Below are 19,661 nucleotides of genomic sequence, written 5' to 3' on the forward strand. Positions count from 1 at the left end.
GGTCTTCTGAAAGCATAAGGTTACCAAAGTTGCCTTTCATTTCAATTTACATTTAAGCCTCTCCCATGGAAAGAATATAGTCAATCTTTTCTTGTCTCTGAGTAGGTAAAAATTACTGCTTGGAGCCTATGTCTTTCACAGCAGCTGTTCTTGTAATTGCGTCTTTGCTCACACAAAGGCAGCTGCATCACACACGCACACACACACACTTAAAAATGTAAACTCTTACTTCTGCTTGTTGAAAATGTGCCTTTGGGTCGAATCTGCACAATATTTTTGAGGAGAACTCTGTAGCTCTGTTACAGGTAATATGAAATCACGCACTTTCTGAGTAGCCTGAATTGGCATTTTCCTTCTAAAACATCCTGTTTGTGTGAACGGGCTGGTGGAGTGGACTGCCCCATTTCTTGAAATCAGCCCTCCCTCAGTCCATGGTGTCACAGTCACGTTAGGAGCTGCAGAAGGAGTTTGACTTGACGAGCCAAAAAAAGAGTGAAGGCTTTTGTAGGAAAAGACTCTTTTTGTCTTGCCTCAGAGCTTATAGGAACAGAGAGGGAGAAAGGGTAAACTAAGTTTTCTGACCTAAGAAGTTTTATCTTCATTAAGCCTTTGTCATTTGAAAGAGGGAGGAATATTCTAAATATCAGTCATTTTCTCCCATGACTGCTGTGGAATTCATAGCTCTTTGGCGAGCCTGTCCACTATAGACAGTAGGCAGAGCTTACTGAAATTTACAACTTCCTTTTTTATTTATGCATAATACAGCAGAATTGGTTCTAGAGATAAGAAATACTCTCATATACCCTGTATATGTGATAACCAAGAAAACCACCCACGTGTTCAGTATATGTATTCTTTAGACATTGCTAGTAACATCTTTTAGCTGAATTCTTTAATTGTTCTGGAGGGGTGTTCTCACTAGTTAAATATGTTACCATCTTTTACACCATAAATCAAACTTTGGTTGGTAAATACACTTTCAAGGGTTTCTGTTCAGCTTCATCTTTCACCTGTTTAGTACTGAGGTAAATTCAACAGAGCACTGTGAGCAGTCACATTTAACAGCAACGACATTCCTGGTTTCTGTGGGGCTTGATACACTGTGGCTTTTTGTTGATACTTCTGTGCATGGACCAGGATAGCCTATTTCTAGCTCTTGAGAAATGAGGAAGGTTATTTTAGAATAAAACATCCGAAAGCCAAGATAATACAATATTTTCTTCTAATTTTTCTTTTTCTTTCTTTTCTTTTTTTTTTTTTTTTTGGTAATGGACACTAACTCCATAGTGCCAGTCTCATTTAATCACTTCAAACATTGAAATCATGGTTACAGATGGAAGAGTGGACTAATAAAAAATGCATTTTTGAGCTTACTTGGGTAAGGAGTTTTGTCTATTCCCCTTTCCCTCTAAAGCAACTTGACTCAGAATGTGTCAAATTTCTGTTTGTACACATAAATCTGAGGTGTTGCCTACCGCTTAATGGAGAGCCTTTTTATGGCTGTGAAAATTCTTCAAGCAAACATTTCCAATCAGATACCAAGTAAGCAGTCTGAGAAATACTAATGACATGAACTCTTCATATAGCAGCTCTCAGGTCTATAATTATCTTTTCAACATTAAATGAATTAATTAATATTTATTTGATTTTTCTCTAATAAAAGAAAAAGCTTCAGCTTAGGGACTGCAGAGTTACACTCTTCAGACTGAGCTGTTTAAGCTGGAATAGAGTCAGTTCAGTTCACAGCATTTTTCTCCACCATTATCTTAATTCTCCACTTTGCTGAAAGAGCAAGTGATGAATGTCTTAATCAAATAATATCCCAATGTAGTCCAGATGTGCTGTAGGTCATTTAATCAGTGGCTTTTCAACAGGAAAAGAAGGAATAATGAGTCTCTGGTTGAAAGGGGGCAGGGGCCTGGGACAGAGGGACAGGAAGCAGTAGGTGCTGAAAGGGAATGTCTTGCTCCCCAGGGTTTCTCAAGTCATTTTTCCAAATAAGAAATCACAAAAAATTTTCCAAGTCTAACTTCCAATGAAATATTCTTCTACAGGAGATGGTAAGATAGCTTTAATGTATAGTTTGTGCTGTGAACAAAGTTTACATGAATTTGCTAACTGCTCACAGTGCCTGACTCACATGGTAGGTCATTTATATAGCCTGGGGACAGCAATGGCATGTGGAGAATTTACCAACATCCTCCTTACAAGAAACTGTAGGCTTTTGGCCTCTTACTGATAAAACTGTTCTCTAGAATCTCTATTATTTGACTTCTTTTTCTCTTAAATGTTGTTTATTTGCTAGCTTTTTTTAAAAAATGGTACATTAAATTCCACTGATTATTTTGACTACATTGGACTGATTTAACATGATAGCAGTTTTCATTTTGTGGGTTTGAATGTTTTTGAATGGGTATTTTTGTGTGTATACAATCCGGAATGTGAAAATTATGTACATGCCCTTAAAGAAAGGGCTTTATAGATACCATCAGAGTTATATTTATCAGAGTTACAAGGTTTGGGCTCTTTGGTAAAATTTGTAGCTTGTAGCCCAAATGCTGTTTTCACTGTTATGTATTTCTAGAAAAGGGCAATGCAGTGAAAGCATTTTTGTGTGGTAATGTTTTCCTGAGGAGCTCTGGAGCGCAGGGACCCATCAGAGAATGTGGTTCAAGTGAGGTATTTCCTTTGACTGCTGGGGAGAAGGTAATCCATCAGGTGCTCAAACCTGTTGGCTGGTTCAGCTTTGATACTCTAACTCTCCCAAGACTCACTGCCTGCAGCAAAATAAACACTGTCCTACTCTTCGTCTTCCAGGCAGACCAAACTGCCAACCAGTTACTTCGGCGTGCTTTACTGATAAGATTTTGCTGTGTCTGGTCTTACCTGGTGGCTGAGAGCAGCCGTAACAAGTCCTACAGATAGAGTCAAAGCATTGATAATAATTCTAAACCTTTTTCAACTTTGAAAGAGAAATACACAATTAGCCTTCTTTCCCCACATTTATGAATATAATTTATTGCTTTATCCCTCTCTACATTTTTACTCCTTACTATCAAACTCCAGCAGATCTTGAGTAGTCATACCCCTAAGAAGTGCAGGAAGTATAAATTAAACTTTATGAAACAGTCAGTAAAACACACTATCATCTTCAGCAGTTCATGTTTATGAAGTAGGAAGTGAATAAAAGTGAAAAATACATCTATCTTTATCTTCATTTATAGAAAATCGTAGAGTTGGTAAGTTTGGAAGGGACCTCTGGAGATCATCTAGTCCAGCCCTCAAGCGAGTGGCCCATACGGGTATCCAACCCATGACCTTGGCATTATTAGCCCCATGTGCTAGCCAACTGAGCTAAACTGTTATGCTTGTTCATGGGTACTCACTTCAGTTAAAACATTCAGTTCCTTCTATATTGCCTTTGAAAGTAAGCAGTGAAAGCACTTCTGCACAGATGTATGAGAGCTCATACATCATCTTTCAGATAACACAGTTTAGGCCATTTATAAAAGATTTACAGAGCTGTATCCACCAGTGGAAGAACTTTTATCATCAGAAGATTTAAATTTTATACTCATACATCTCAGAAGGCTTCCTTCCAAACTTACTGCACGTTTATCTCTGTTCCTCCGATTTATTAAAACAGTTTTCTTAGCAGTCATCAGATCTGCTAGGAAAATAAGTAAACTGTATTGTCTTCCGTGTTCATTCAGTGCCTTCCTTCCGCCTTTGTCTAATCCAAATTCCGTCCTGAAGACATCTCTGACTTTCCCATGTACCAAAATGGTTAACAAGCTAGTATTTTTCTCAAGATCTCACATTTACAGAAAGGGTTATAGCTTCATTCTTTAGATGGAATGGGAAGCCCCCAATTCAAAAGACTAAGGAATTTTGGAAATCTCATTGTCTCATTGTTTCTTGTGCAAGTGACCGAAAAGGTCACCCCTTCCTTGCACTGACATTGTCTTGGCATGTTAGAGAATATGGAAAGTAAGACTTAGTTTAGTATCCTTTCCACTCCCTGCTGAGCTTAGATCATGCTTTACCAGAGTAGTTGTTCCATCTCTGACATATGTTAGGTATATTTCAGTTGCAGAATTGCATGAATCTGATTTTCCATTCATACGTGTGCTGCTCAAGTCGATATCTATATTGGGCACACTATTAAGCTGGATATCTTTCTATCTTTATTCAGCTGGGATTTCTCATTCTTCACATCAAACCAGTGGCTGAACATAAAAGAATACTCCTAACAACAGAGGTCTGAGCTCAGATCCACTAGCGCTGACTGAGCAGAGTCTATCCAAGTGGACTCAGCAAATGTAACAGTTCACAGTGAAAAGACCTCATCTATGACCTTTAACTGTGAAGCCAAAATTCTCCCTCTGTTCATTAAAAGTTGTTTCATACCTTGTGTTCCCTGCTATATAATGTACAAACTTCTAATTGAGTAGTGCTCCCTATGTGTTAGTAAGATAGAGTGTTCTTCATTTCCTCCAGCAAATCATTATACTTTCGTTGGTAACAGTGTGCTTCAGGAGATCATATTTACCATTGCAGGTGACTTAGCAACACAGCATATGTAAATGGAAATATCATGGCTTTTGGAAACTTTCATTCATGTTTGAACAAAGACAGATTTTAGAAGCAAGGCACTGAGAAGTAAGACTTCAGAAAAACATCTAACAAAGTGCTAGAAAGTAATAACCAATCAGCACCATCTATGTCAATTAATATGCTAATATTTTTGTGCTGGTTTATTTCCCATGCCTTCAAACAGGATGTGCTGCATGGTTATTCTGTCTGGGGAGGAAGTGCGTGAAGCAATTGAAGAGATAGTATTTAGCTGTGCTCTGCTTTTGAGATAAAAATCAATTTGGAAGTGAAAGGAGCATCAGTATTGGACTTTTAACTGATGAAAGTGATAAGAGTTGAGAAAAATATTCTTCTGTATGAAAAGCTTTCGTATACTGCATTTACCACTCCAATGTTAGAGGAAATGAGCAGTGCAGAGAACAAGAAAATGGTCTTTTGAATACAAGTTCTTGTAGCTGAAGTCATGTTACCACCATTTTACTGATTTCTCGTGTGCCAGAAGCTTCTGTTGCCTCAGAGTTTGTGAAGCGCTATTCTGGAGCTCTTCAAAGCATCCAGTTATCTGGTGCTGATAGAAAATGGGGGTGGTGGAATGTGACATTATGAAATGGTGCCACAGTTTCTGAATGAAAGTTTAATCACAGCTTCCTGTAATTTCAGATTTGCGTCTTGTTTACTTTAAAACTGAACAGAGCTTTTACATTGAAGCTGACCAGCCCCACGTACTGCAGAATCCTAGTCTGCTCAACTTGAATATATACTGCGTTGCCTAGCGCCAGCTATATAACAGCCATTCTTAAATACTTGAATGAGTTATATGACCCTCGCTTTTTTTCTTCTTCTTTTTTTTTTAATCAAAGGAGATACTTCCTCTAGTTTAGCAACTGGCAGCCTTTTGGTTGCTGAATACTCATTTCCATGTAAGTCATTTTGTCCATGCTTGTGCTTCATACAAGTACAGTTCTTTGCACAAATGAAAATATTTAGTAAAAAGTAATTGTCCATTTGGACTTTTTATTCCCACACATGCACAAGCATTTAATTGCAAGAGGGAAGGTATCTATTGTTCTTTTCCCAGCAGCAATAACTGAAATCCAAACAGATAGGGCTGCAAATTCTTCACAGAGCTCAGGTCTTTATTTTTAGAGTAAGAGAAAATAACTCACTTAAAAGATACAGTCACCTCCTACCTAGAGAAGATTGCTTCCAATTTGCATACCTTGGCTTTAATGGAAAGTAATTGGGGTTATTCCAGAGATGGAAACCTGGCTGCATAGAACAAGTTTAATCCATTTGTCACTGAGGGCACAGAAAATATTTGAGCTATAGAGAAATGTTAGAATATCATTCAATACATACTCTTCATTAAAATAGCCTGCCATATGGTATATGCTCACAATTAAAGTATTCATATTTTTTTCTCTTTTGACCCACTTTTCTCCATTCTTAATTTATTACACTAGCAAAAGAAAATTGGATTTTGATTTGATAAAAGAGCCTTATTGTGTATCACATGGGGAGGCTGAAGTTTGTGATTCAGCTGGAATGAAGAGTAATATTGCAAACCCTGTCACGTGCTTTCCAAGCAAATGCAATCATAACTCCTTCACTAATACAGACAAAACCAGACATATAGAAAACCACTTAGAAAATGTCACACAGCAAATTCTCAAAGTAGCAACTTATTTATGCTGCCAACATGCTCTATTACAATCTCCGTTTCAAAAGAATGCCCCCACCATTTTGTTTTTGCAGATAGTGTGATGTTGCATTGATTTGGGGGTGTATTGTGCATTTTTCTGAGGTAACTAGAGGGAGACGAAACTGCTTTTCATGAAGAAAATTTGCCAGCAGTATTGTCTCACTAGCTCAGTCAAGTCACTCAAGATTGTAGCCAGTTGCTCACAAAGAACGTTGCTTTTGACGCTCAAAGCTAATGGGTTTTAGTCACCAAAACAGTTTGCATCAGTGTATTGAATACACTGTGTACTGCTCTGTGAGAAGAACTGACCAGGTTTTGCTCCTTTGCAAGTGGGAGGATTATGAACGTTACTAATGAAGGGAGTGCCAGCCTCTATCCAACATGTCTTAATATCAACAAAGTTTAACCACAGGATTTGAGTGATTTTTTTTTCTCTGAAATTTGAATTTTATCTAATTTCATTAAGTGGAAAAATCTCCCTCTTTTTTTTTTTTGGGGGGGGGAGGGGGGAGAACATTTCAAAGGTACTTTCAAAAGTATTGAGGAGTCAGTAAAAAGGTGTCCTAGAGAAAATGCAACATTTTCACTCTGGCGCAAGAAAACAATATTTTGTTTGCTAGTGAATTTTTACTAACGAAAAGACGGAGTTCTTGCTGGAAATGTCAGTAGCAATCTTATTCCTCTCCATCCCAAAGGAATGGAGACTGTCACTGTCAACATCTCTTTTCTTTTCCAGTCCCAGGATTGGGATTTTCCCTTGCTGCTGCCTTCTCTTAACTCCGCACAACTGCTTTCCAAAACACAAGTGTTTGGCCCATTATCTAAACTAGTGTCTGCACAGACTCCCACCTGGAGCAGTCCTGTGCCTGTGGTGATGAGGGACACCACTGCATTTCCAGACCTAGACAGGATGGCTGCATCCTGTGGGAGTGTGCAAGGAGGAGAAGTGTCCATGGGACTGGACACTGCATGGTTTAGACTGTGATTCCCATCTAGAAATGGGTGGGATGGCAGCACCTTTCTGAGCACTGGGCTGGAGAGCAGAGAGATGAGAGATTGCGTTGAGTGGACGGGTAGCTGCAGTTACCTAAACTTTTTCTCCATCTCCTTTGCATAGTAGTAAATGTTAGTTGTGAGTGCTAGGCACCTTGACTCCACCACTAGGACAGAGTTAGTACCACTTCGCTTTTACTTTTCTTCCTGGTAAAGTCCTACAGCATTTTCCTGCAGTAGTGTTCTTCTACAGAAAATTTTGCCGTTCAGAGGGCGGGTGAGACAACCCCCTGACTTGGCTAGGAAGTTTCTCACTTGACCGGGTGACTGGAAGTACAGTGGTGCTGACAAGTTTGATATCTTCACAGTGCTTGAAACTCTCTCCATCTGTGGTGCAGATGATAACTGTCATCTTCAAAAGGAGAAGTTGAATGAAAACAGCCAAGTTCTTGAAATTTTGCCAGAGTCAGCCTCCAAGGAAATAGATCATTTGGTTCCTTCACATATGCAATGGGACATTGGAAAGGTAGGCGAAGACTGTAGGTGAGGAGAAAGGAGATGACTCACATCAGCAGGGAGATATGGATTGGCAAGTGGTTGCTGTGGTTTTCCATTACACTTGTGAACTCCTAGAGACATGGTGGGCCCAAGGGGCAGATCCAAGAACCAAAGGGAAAGGCTTGAACAAAGCACTAACACAATGATCTGGCAGTGGAAAGCAATGGTGGCACATGACCTCTTCAAATGAAAGTGAAATCTGAGGAAATAAGTGCGCAATGCTAGTGAGGGCAGGAGACCAATAGTGTTAAAATCTGTGCTGCAACTTGGCTGGAGTAATTGGTAGAAACCCACAATGAAGAGACAATATTTTAGTTTTCCTAAACTACAAAATGTTTTTAATTAAGGGTTTAATGAAATGTCTTTTTATATATATTTTTTTTTGCTTCCTTTTTTTGTCATGCTGGTGCTTCAGAAGAATGTGGATGTGGCTCAGAAGGCTTGCCTCCCACTTACTGTCATAGACATTTTCTGTTGCATGAAACAAAGGAAGGCACTGGTGTATTAGCTGGATTGCTCGTAGTACGCCCACATTTTTTCGCTCCTGAAAGAATTGATTGCACAAACACTTGCACTTTTGTAAATGAAGAATTCAACCAACAAGGAAATATGCTAATCATTTTCTAAGCTGCTAATAACTGCAGCTTACCAAAGTGCAGCAGCATTATAGAAATGACACCAATTACCCTGTTGCATCTTGACTTAGAGGGAGATGATTGCATATTCGGAGACTGTTTAAATGTGATAGTGACTTCCAGAAAACCTGGATCTAGATTAGCAGTATGGCAATCACTGTTACCACTGTATTTCTCACTAATATTAAGATTGAATGCGGGCCTTTTCCCAACTTACAGGCCTTTGTAGTGATACAGGCTCTGAAAAGTCTCCTCCCTATAGGCAGCAGACACAGAGTTGCTGGTACATATTTACTGCACATGGAACAAAAGCAGGCCCCTGGCAAGCTGGCCTCCTTCCGTAAAAACAGCCAAGGCGGGGGGCCATGTGCGTCCTTCTGCCTTCCTCATCCTCCACACCTCCTCTGACCTGCAGCAGCATCATCCCAAAATGCACCATTTTCCCAGGCCCTTCCAGACTCTCCTGAACAGGCTCTGTGGCCTGGAGTGGCTGGAAAAAAAAAAAAAAAAAACTTGTTTTGACAGTTACTCCTATCCTCATGATTTTATTGGCTATTTTCTTCAGCTAACTAATCGATAGATTGAATTCTACTTTTCTTAAGAATATATGGAGCATCACCTTGTTATCATGATGTAATGAACATGTCCACAGATCCTATGAGAATATGCTGAGAGAAAAACTGGTGGGTTTTTTAATCGTATATCTCCCTCTTCCTCCATTTTCTCTGCATCTCTCCCCTACTGAGTGCCCTCCTCCCTACTCCCTGTTCCTAGTCTCTGACAAAAAAAGTCTTCTCCCTATAAGTACCAATGTTTCTTGATAGATTTTACTGTCTAAATAGATACTTGCTCTATTACATCCGCCACCTCAATTACACAGATGCATGTGCTTTCAGAATTTGTACTGTTGTAATTGCATGCCATGATTAGCTAATTACTTGTATGCCGTATTTGTGAGCTACGGATTGCAGGTATGATAAAAGGATGGACTCTTACTCATTAAGAAATCGACTGATAAAATACTTCACCTTTGGTTCTGTCTCTAAAGGTAATTTGAATAGCCAAGTGTGACATGACCTGAGTATGGTTTGTGCATTAATACAGTGATGGAAATTGACATGCTTTGGTGCCTGGAGTCTCTGGGACATTTTCTTAGATCTTGACATGCTTTGGTGCCTGGAGTCTCTGGGACATTTTCTTAGATCTATTGTACAGTGGTACTAGAAGTACAGCATCCAGTAGTCCCTCAGGTATGGTTCAGCTGCAAGTTTAGCTCTGCAGGAGATGTGATTTAGTGATTGAGTGGATTGTCTGGGGTGCGTAATTTCATTACATCATTTTCTGCAGCCTTTGGAGACATGGCTGCCGAGGATGTGTGGTTCCAAATGTCACTAGTAGTTTTGATTCATCTGATTGGAAGCAATTATGTCCCTGTTATGTTATGTCCTTTAACAGAGCCTCCACCAAGTAACAGCACCTGGCTCCACACCAGTGAGGTAGCCAGAGCAGGTTTAAACTATAGTATCAGACTTGCTGTGTTAGTGATGTTACACGAGTACTTGCTGTGTCATGTCACCAGGAGTTTTGCAGGCTAATCAAGAGCAATTCTTGCCCTTTCACATTAAAAGAATGGTTGTTTTTTCATGCCTACTGTGCCCACTTAAAAGAGTCAGACTTCTTATACTGACTCTTTATATTTGCAGAACATGTGATTTCTCCAATACATCCTTAGTGGAACTAAGGAAAATTGACTACATTTAGATGTTTAAATAGTGAAAAATACAGTAACCTTTAAGAAAAGTACTACCAGCAGCTTAAGTTAGAGAACCATTAGATTCAACAGAAAGAGAAATGAAACTAGGTAAGAGATCAACTAAAGTAAGTAGACAAAAGCAGATTGGTAGTTTTTCCTTTGTAAAGGTTTTTCCCACTCTGTAATCACAATAAAGAAGAAAATGTCTAATGAGTGAAGCCAGCATTATCTTCAAGCATGTACAACTGCACAATTTGACAGAAAGTTCATTCAAAGTGTGTTTAGAAATAGAGCTCTTCTGTCTGGCTATAATTCTCTGCCAAATGCATTTTATTGCCTGTGTAAACCTAGAGGCAGCGTGATTGCTCAGGTCACTGGTAAACACCATTTTGCTCATAGCTGATCACTTTCTGCTGTAAGGTTGGTTAATGATAAATGACAGCAAGGGAATGTGACTGGCAGACAACGGTGGCCATTGTTGGGTGTCCGCTGTGTTTTACAGTTTTGCTTAACGTTGTTTGCTCTTCCCAAGCCCGTGCCTCAGCAGTCATACTACATAAAAACACATGTGGAAAAAGGAGTCAGGGGCATGAATGTATCAAGTTGCTGTTTTAAAATGTTAGACAAAGTGAATTCCGATTTCACTTGTTTTCATACTGTATTGTGTTCTGATGAGGAGTAACCAAGTTCTCCTTTAAAAGCATTTTAGACAACGAGATTTTCATTTCTTTTGGTACTTTCTTTATCTGCCTTTCAGTAATGAAGAATTATTGAGAAATTCAGTGATTTGTTAGCAGCTTAATCAAAAATTTCTTACAGCTTTACTCCCAGGAAATTCAGTAGGCTGCTTGACAAGTAAAATCTGCCCCATACCAGAACAGAAGTAGTATCTGTCAAAAACCCCTTCTTGAAACCAGAGATGACCCATCAGAGAGGAAAACAGATCCAGTCCATCTGCAATGTAGATTGAAGCTGTAGGAGGGAGGGGACCATAACGCTGGTCCCCACTATGCACGCTGTGGCTTTGTCCATGCTGTGGGAGTTGTGAACACATCCTGTCTCCCAGGCCCCATTATGCGTGGGTTTCCATGTGGGCTACAGAAGGATACAATGCAATTCCAGCCCTGTTTGATGGCCAAGACCGGTCCACTGAGAAATTAACATCCCCTGCTGTTCCCATGTCTTTTTGTCTGACATGGGATGAACCGCCTACTCTTCCTGCTTCTGTATGTGTAAAACAGGGGCAGCAATACTTTTCATCTATGGAAGCATTATGAGATTTCCTTGGGGTATGGAAAGCATTTTTAAAATACCAGGATGCTAGGTGTGGTGTGCTGCAGGTGTAAATCTTTGAAGAAACTAAACTGTCTAGTCATAAATAACTTGGAAATATAAAGATAATTTTTTAGTGGCAAACCAGAATGCAAGCATCAGTGACAGGAGGTGGATGATAACAAGATGGGAGATATTTAAATAAAAGATTATTGTTGTTCTAGTGTGTTTTCCAGTTTAGGTAAAGCAACTTTCTATTTTTTGCAAGAAAGTATTAATGATTTGCCCTGCTTTCCCGCGCTATGAAGATCTGTTTTACTTTCAAGCTTAATAAGTGCTAGGATTTGTTTTCCAGATGGTATTTACTCTGCATAAAATGAAATGTTGTTTCTTTATCATCATTTTGTTCTCTTTCATTTTAGAAATCTTCCAGAATCCCTGAGGATGATATCAGGTTGAGAAAAAACAGAGACCAAAACTGTGCCAATTTCCTGGAGCCAGCTAGTGGGCTTGCTACAAAGGAAGAGAAAATGGAAATTGAAGTTCCAGTTTCTGAGCACAAAAGCATCACCACCGTGGCTTCACCACATCCTGTAGACAATCAAACCCACTTCTTTTCCCCTTCTGCCAGCCACAATGGACTTAAGGACAGGCATGAATCTCTGGATAGTGAAGTTGCTAAAGAGATCAGATATCTAGATGAAGTACTGGAGGCAAATTGCTGTGACTCTGCTGTAGATAATACCTTTAATGGAACATCCTCTCCTGAACCAAGTGTGGTCTCTCTTGTAGATGGTTCAGGAACGTCCATTAATGAGTCAGTACCCAGTGAAAGTGATGAAAATGTCACTGACAAGCAGACATCCTTGGTGGTTGAACAGAGTGAAGCTGGTATAAGTGATGAGAACCTGAAATCTAATGGCCATTCTTCAGGGGGATTGAAAGAAGACATTAGGGATAGTCTGAAGGTGCCAGGGAGTCCTACTTCTTCAAACAGTTCTAGAAGATCTTCTAAGGATGGAGAAACAACTTTTACAACCCTTAAGAAAGAGGCTAAGTTTGAACTACGAGCCTTCCATGAAGACAAAAAGCCATCTAAGCTCTTTGAAGAGGATGATGAGAAGGAAAAATACAGAGTCAGGAAAGTGAGACCATCAGAGGAAATGATGGAACTTGAAAAGGAAAGAAGGGAACTTATTAAAAACCAGGCTGTCAAGAAAAACCCCAGCATCGCAGCCAAATGGTGGAACCCTCCACAAGAGAAGACCCTGGAAGAGCAACTGGATGAAGAGCATCTGGAGTCCCACAAGAAGTACAAGGAGCGCAAAGAGAAGCAGCAGCAGCAAGGTACAACACCAACATCCCCCAAACAGGTCAGCTGCTTCTTTGTACCACCAGAACCAGTCAGTATCAAAAAAGAGGATATTGTCACAGAGCAAATTGATTTCTCAGCTGCCAGGAAGCAATTCCAGCTAATGGAGCATTCAGGTCCATCTCAGGGTCAAGTCCCACCAAGGCGGTCAGGGACACCCAAAATGTTCTCCATCAAACCATTCTACAAGAGCCTCAGTTCTTCACAGGTAGACAGGCCACTGTCCTCTGTGGCAAGACCTGTTTCTGTCTATGGACAAACAGGACAGTCTGAGCATAAGGATGTTGCTGTTGTCAAAGTGCAAAAGGTTTCTTGTAGCTCAGAGGATGATATGAATGCTCAGAGTAACACTGCCGATCCAGTAAGAGAGTTACCATGTAGTGACAGCCCCAGAAGTGGACAGACTTCAAAAGTGTGGCCAGAGGATGGTGAATTCATGAGTGCAAGAGCGGTCTTCACTGTGGTGAAGGATGACGGGCAGGGTGTGCTAGACCAGTTCTCAAAGTCAACCAGCGCCTCTTCTCCTCCAGAGGAATTAGATTCTGGTTTAGATGACTTGTCTGTAAGGTCTCAGGATACCACCGTCTTGGAGACCCTTTCCAATGACTTCAGCATGGACAACATCAGTGACAGTGGTGCCTCCAATGAGACCATGAGCGCCCTCCAGGAAAGCTCACTGGCCGATTTCTCCCTGCCGCAGACCCCCCAGACTGACACTCCTGCCGAGTGCAGAGGGGAAGGTGTTTCCAAGTCATTCAGTGACCCAGGCTTTGACTCACCTTCCTCTACCCTGGCAGACACCATGCTAATTGATGACCAACTGGAGTATCACGCCGGCCTGCTAGTTCAAAACGCAATCCAACAAGCCATAGCAGAACAGGCAGACAAAACAGGCTGTAAGCAAGAGAAAATCATGGCAGAGCAGGAGATCTCAGTTGAAGAGCAGTCAGCCACTGGGCCAGTGCCATGCTCTGAGGAGCAGCAGAGCCCTATGTTTGAGCCACCCCAGGTGTCTTCTCCTGTTCAAGAAAAAAGGGATACAATACCAAAGACTTCAGAAGAGGAAGACTCAGGACTCAGGGAACAGAAGACTTTGCAGCCATCACCTATATCCTCAGCCAGCCAGCCATTCCTTGTGGAGGAAAATAGGCAAGAAGTCAGCTATTTTAGCAAGTATTCGGAAGCAGCTGAGCTGAGAAGCACCGCCTCCATCCTTGCCACACAAGAGCCTGAAGTGACCATGGGCCCTTTCAAATTACGGTCAAGGAAGCAGCGGACGTTGTCAATGATAGAAGAAGAGATCAGAGCAGCCCAGGAAAGAGAAGAGGAGCTGAAGAGGCAGAGGCAAGGTCTACAGGTCACCCCGAGCCCTCTTGTGAAGAGTGCACCACCCCTGCCCACCAGAACAGTCTCTTACAAAACTGCACCTGGTAAGAGTCCAAAGCACAGGAGGGGAAATGAAACATGACTAGGGTCAGGTCAGATTCTTTGTTTGGCCTTTGCGGGTGAATCTGTCATGTTTGTTTTGCTAAGGGCAGAAGAGTTGTCGTGATTTTTTCTGCCTGGAAACTGAATTATTCAAGGGGGGAGAAAGGGGAAGGAGGAGGTATTTCCTCTGGAGAAAGGCTCATGACAATCATATGAACATTTTTGCTTTTTCACAGATGTGTTACTTGAGGACTTAACTACCATACTGATCAGTCTATAAAAAACCTGAGCTCTATTCATCTCATGCCATTTTTGTCACTGTGCTGCTCAGATCTCCCACTGAAATTTAGGATCATCAGCTGGAAAGATAGCAAGATTTTTCACAGCTAGGTGGCTATTTGAAAGGTGATCATAGAAAGATTTTTTTTTATTAAGGCTTTATATTCTCTTATAAGGAAATGTAAAGCTTGCTGAGATCTATAGATTTGGGGGCTTGAATCAGATTTCTTTCTGTGTTTTGCTTTGCTGTTATCTCATATTTCTTGTTTTTTTCTAATGAACTTTGTCTAGTAAAAAGATCTCTAGAGCTGTCAGATGCCATTCAGTACCGGAGTTAAATAGGACTACTGGAGTTAATCAGAAAGTACTTATTTAGATTCATTAGAAGTCCACTTACTTATGACTGATTACCTACTGCATTCATGTGCTTTCTTTCAAAACAGTTACAGGGTAAAAATTAGTAGAAAATTGCTCTCCCTGGCCCCTTTCAATAAATGAAACCAAGTTCTCATATTTTCTTAATATATCGTAAAATATACATCATTACAAAAAAAAAAAAAAAAAAGGGGGGGGGGAAAGACAAATATCCATCTTGTTTCTTTGTGAGAATAGATCTACATATATTCTTTAGAAGTCCTTAAAAGATTTTGCCAAAAGTGATCTTCATGAAGAAATATAAAATTAGCCAGAGTACTTAAATTCCATCCTTATTTCTGATGATACAAATCTGAGCCAGCAATGCTTGAATAAAAACTGTGGGAGATGAGCCTTTTCTTTTGAAAGTTGTGGCAAGCTTGAGTTAGGTCTGGGTCCATTGCCCAGTCTGATTTTGAACTTGGATTGTTATGCAGTGCATAAATAGCTAACACTCGGTTTTGTTTCTTCTGTAAAGGAAATGATTTTAGTCTGTGTTTCTTGTCAAGACATGTAACAGATGTGACAATTTCTTTGAAGTGCTATTACTATTATTATGCTTATAGAAAAAGATTTTTGGAAGGGAATCTCCAGAAATTGTAATAAATGGGATATTTTGAGTAATGTTGTCTTGCCAGATGAGAGAGACGTAGGACCGTGGGCCTCAGTTCTTTACAGTCTAAAAGTAAGAAGTAAGCTCATCCCTACCTTCAAAAACAGCTTCATCTGTACCTCCAAGTGCTTGAAATGAGACTTAGATTGGTTACATTTAACTTGTGAGTGATTTTAGAAGGACTGCTGTCTTCAGTGCTTACAATGGACTGGGCAGAGCAGCTTTACTAGGACTCCTAGTGGTCCCCAATTATTTAGGATTCCCATCCGATCTCACTGCTTTGAATTGTCATTCTGTGGATAAAAGAAACACAAACCACAGAAAAAGGACTGCAATGAACTGAGCTGCTATTTTGACTGAAATGTGGAAGATTAATGCATTCATGTGGGCGTATGTGTGAAATAGCTGCTAATTACTTCAGATAACAAACAAGCTGTTTTTGCCCTGACATACAACTTTCTATCGCAGGCAGTGACACTTAAGTTCATGTCTGCCAACTGCTCAGTGCAAGCCAGAGTGGCTCCCAATAATAAAACCTTTTTACTGTTGACATTTTAGTATTTACTGTAGTAAAGGTTGGAAGATACATTAAGTTCTGAGGAAAATAGCTAATACAAGACTGGAACATAAGGGGAGAAAAAGCAGTTAGACAGCAAGCATCCTTTAAAACTGTTGGAGTTGTTTAGAGGCAGTTTTTTAATCCATCTCAGGCCACCATAGCAAGACATGCTGTAATTTCATTACCATGAGGACTAGCTGTTGTGCATAGACAGGAAAAGACCTCTTCCAAGGTAATGTGAGAAAGGGGAAAGAATCTTTCCAAATTTTTCACAAGCAGTTACATTTGCCTGAGCAAATTCAAAAAATGCAAACAATTGCTTCAGGGTGCTTAGAGAAATACCATGGATCTCAAAAACTCTGTGGAACTGTATTTAAATGTAAGCAGTTCCTGGGCTATTTTGCTGCAGCACCTGTGGCACTGGCAAGGTGTTGAGCAGTCAAACAGCAATGTGATGGTTTTCTTCTACCATATGCAGGCAACCCACAGTGCCTACAGGTCAGAATGGCAGAGAGCCTTCAATAGTTCGTTTATTCAAAGATGGTGAGTGTGTGACATGAGATGCTGCAGTGTACATTTGCTGGTCCCTTTTTCCCTTTATTATGAGTACTTAGACTATGAAGCATTTGCATCTAACTTAATATAGTTAGTACGTGGCCTTGGTAATCCTGTTCATCATAGGAAGTGTATTTTTGAGCTGTGATTACACACAAGGTTTTGATTCAGTTATGATGAGTCTCTAACCTGAGAAGCAATGCCTAGTAGAAGCCTTCCTGAAGCTGCTACATCTTCTTTTGTGACATTTGTGAATAAACCTCTGCCTTACAGGGCATGTTGGGCTCCCCGCACTCATGTGCAGGAGCTCGGCACCATCTGCATGCACATCAGGGAGTACCTACAGCCAAGCAGCCATCTTCTGTCATTCTCTGTCAATTAATTAGATGGGAGAATTTCAATGGATGGCAAAAACCCAGAGGAGCTGTTGCAATTTATGGATGCAAATAATTACTGATCTTTAAATATCATATAGCCATTCCTCTCTAAGGAACGTGTGCATGCTGGCTTTCTACTCCTCAGTAACAGGTGTAGATGTAAGCCACTGTCAGAAGAGCCACTTGAATCTGAGACCATTTGTCACTTTCATTTTTCACCAGTAGACGCCTACTGGAAAGAAACTTTTAAGGTTCTACCACAGCCTGAAGATACTTTTTGTGGAGTGAGAAGAAAAGCAGAGACTTTGGGAAAATATATTTTCACTGACTGTGGGCAACACAAAATTTCTAATGCCCAGCGTAAGTATAAAGAATAAGAATCATGTATAATGCCCATGTGTGAACACCTTTTTAAAATGAGAATTTTGGAGAAGACCAGAGAGGAAATGAAGCCTCTGAGTTTATGGAAGAACCGTTTCCTTACCCTTTCATAAGCATTAGTATGAAAAAAGCAAAGTTCCTCATTCTCTTCTACAAGGATTCTTCCAGGGTGCTTATCTCTCACTCCGTGAACACCTCCAGGAGAGTATCCTGCTGGATCAACTTCCTACCTAGCCCACTTCATTTCTAATTTATTCACTTATTCCCTACCTAGTGGAAAAAATATATGAAATAGGAAAGGTCTCAGAGTGGGGCAATATAGTTGTTTTCTTCTGCTTGTTTGTTTCCATATTCATGCTTCTCACTTGCTGCTCAAGAAAACTAAAGAGGCCCACTTGTCACCTAGACTAGTAATGAGGCTCCATATTACTGGGAAGGGGGGTTTTGCACACACTTTAACCATCCTATGGCTTTAGCATTGACTAGTTTCCTGAAGCAATCCATCTTGCTGAAATACCTTCTTTTGAAATGTTTTCTCTGCTGTGCAGTTATCTTAAAAATGCAACAGTGTCTGTACAATGAGTGCAACTGCTAGCTGTGTGAAGTCCCATCCCCTGCCCTGTCCTCTGTATTGTAGTTACTGCTACAGGAAAGTACTTGGTACCTGCAGATTACTTCGTGGTGGTAAGTACCTTTGTCCCAAAGCCTCTCCTTGGCCATTTTTTCACTGCCATTGGTTTTGCAGCCAGCTGTTAGGGCATGCACAGTCTATCCCTCCCCAGATTGCAGTGAGCGTTGGGATACCTGTCAGGCTGCAAGGGGTGGGTAGATATCTTCTTCAAAATTCCTTTTGCTCCCAGAACTGTGCAGAGGTTTTGCTTAGGGCAAAACTGGTCTGGATCTAGCTCTTCCACAAGTTTTACTTTACGTAGGGACATAACAGCAGCTCTGAGTTCCCTCTTTCCTGAGCTTCTTTTTTCTTCCCCTCCCAGGGCTAAGGAAGAGCATTCTCTGTAAAAGCAGCTGTTCCCGGCCCCCAAATAGTATAAGAGGCAGGAATGGCAAAGAAATCAAATTCCAGGAACTTCCTGAAAATCCAGATTCCCTGGTTTCTTGAAGCCGGGGGGGGGGAGGAATATCACCAGAACTGAGGTCACAGAACATAGAATCCTTTAAAATAGAAAGTGAAGATTTCAGATGTTTTAACTTGTACTCAATATTTTGCAACAGCTCTAGAAGGGATTTCGAGGGATCACCTCAAGGGAAAAATACTACTGATAATTACATTTAAACTGCAACAATGACTTGCAGGCTGTAGTTTTGCTGGTATCCAAATGTGATCCTATTTCCCTTTGAGTTAGACCCCAGCTTCATGTTTGTTCATTTTAGATTTGAGCAAGTATCATCAGCAGTGTCTATGTGGATCAGGTGTGCATGTATGACCACAGAAGAAGAAAGTGCCTGTTAACATGGTGTCTTACAATGAATTTATGCCTTTTGCTAGATGCATCAGGACATCTAATGCATGAGACAGTACCTTTTCAGGATGAAAACCTGCCAGAATAATATTAACTCACCAGCATTTCCAACGCAGACTAAGCTGGCAGAGTAAGTCTCTGCTGAACCACATCTGTGCTTCAATTTCATAGTGCTTTCCTGCAGTGGTTCTGAGATCCCTGAAGCTTCAGCCACCCTATCATTTAACCACAACCTCATGAAGGGCTGTGCCAATTACTTCTACCAGTGATTTGACTGGTAGGATCTCTCTCTTCCACTTGGTTGCCTTCTTTCACAACATTTTTAGGAACTTAAGAGCGACTTACTCTTATGTCAAATGTAGTTGAAATTAGGCCATGAGTTGCCAAGTTGTTGGTGGAATACAAATACACACGCAAAGAAAATGGTTGTATAAGCTTCATTCCTTCTGGATCCAAGCCAATAAGCTACCATTTTGCTATGGGAAAATCTTTTTTGTGCCTTGGCTTCTCAGTCTCTTCTCAATCTCTGAAAAGGCAGCTGTGACACTATTTGCTGTGATGCTGTGCACGACATGCCCCAAAGAGGTGCATGGTGCTGCAAGACTGCTGTAGCAAGACAGAAATTGATCCTCCCTTTCCCAGTCCAGGGCAGATGGATCTTCTTGGAGGAATCCTCTTTCATAAATGCAGATTCCT

At 40.6% G+C, this 19,661-nt stretch overlaps 1 protein-coding gene across 7 annotated transcripts in view; it reads left to right on the forward strand.

Annotated features, from left to right (window-relative positions):
* The window catches only part of PALM2AKAP2 (PALM2 and AKAP2 fusion), a 280,261-nt gene that overhangs the window by 244,530 nt on the left and 16,070 nt on the right, over nt 1-19,661 (forward strand). For all 7 annotated transcript variants that reach the window (XM_062600649.1, XM_062600650.1, XM_062600651.1 and 4 more), the window contains one exon: nt 11,932-14,311. In XM_062600649.1, coding sequence (XP_062456633.1) covers nt 11,932-14,311 — 2,380 coding nt within the window. The remainder of the gene's footprint in view (nt 1-11,931; nt 14,312-19,661) is intronic.

This window comes from Rhea pennata, chromosome Z (genome assembly GCF_028389875.1).
Source record: "Rhea pennata isolate bPtePen1 chromosome Z, bPtePen1.pri, whole genome shotgun sequence".
NCBI lineage: Eukaryota > Metazoa > Chordata > Aves > Rheiformes > Rheidae > Rhea > Rhea pennata.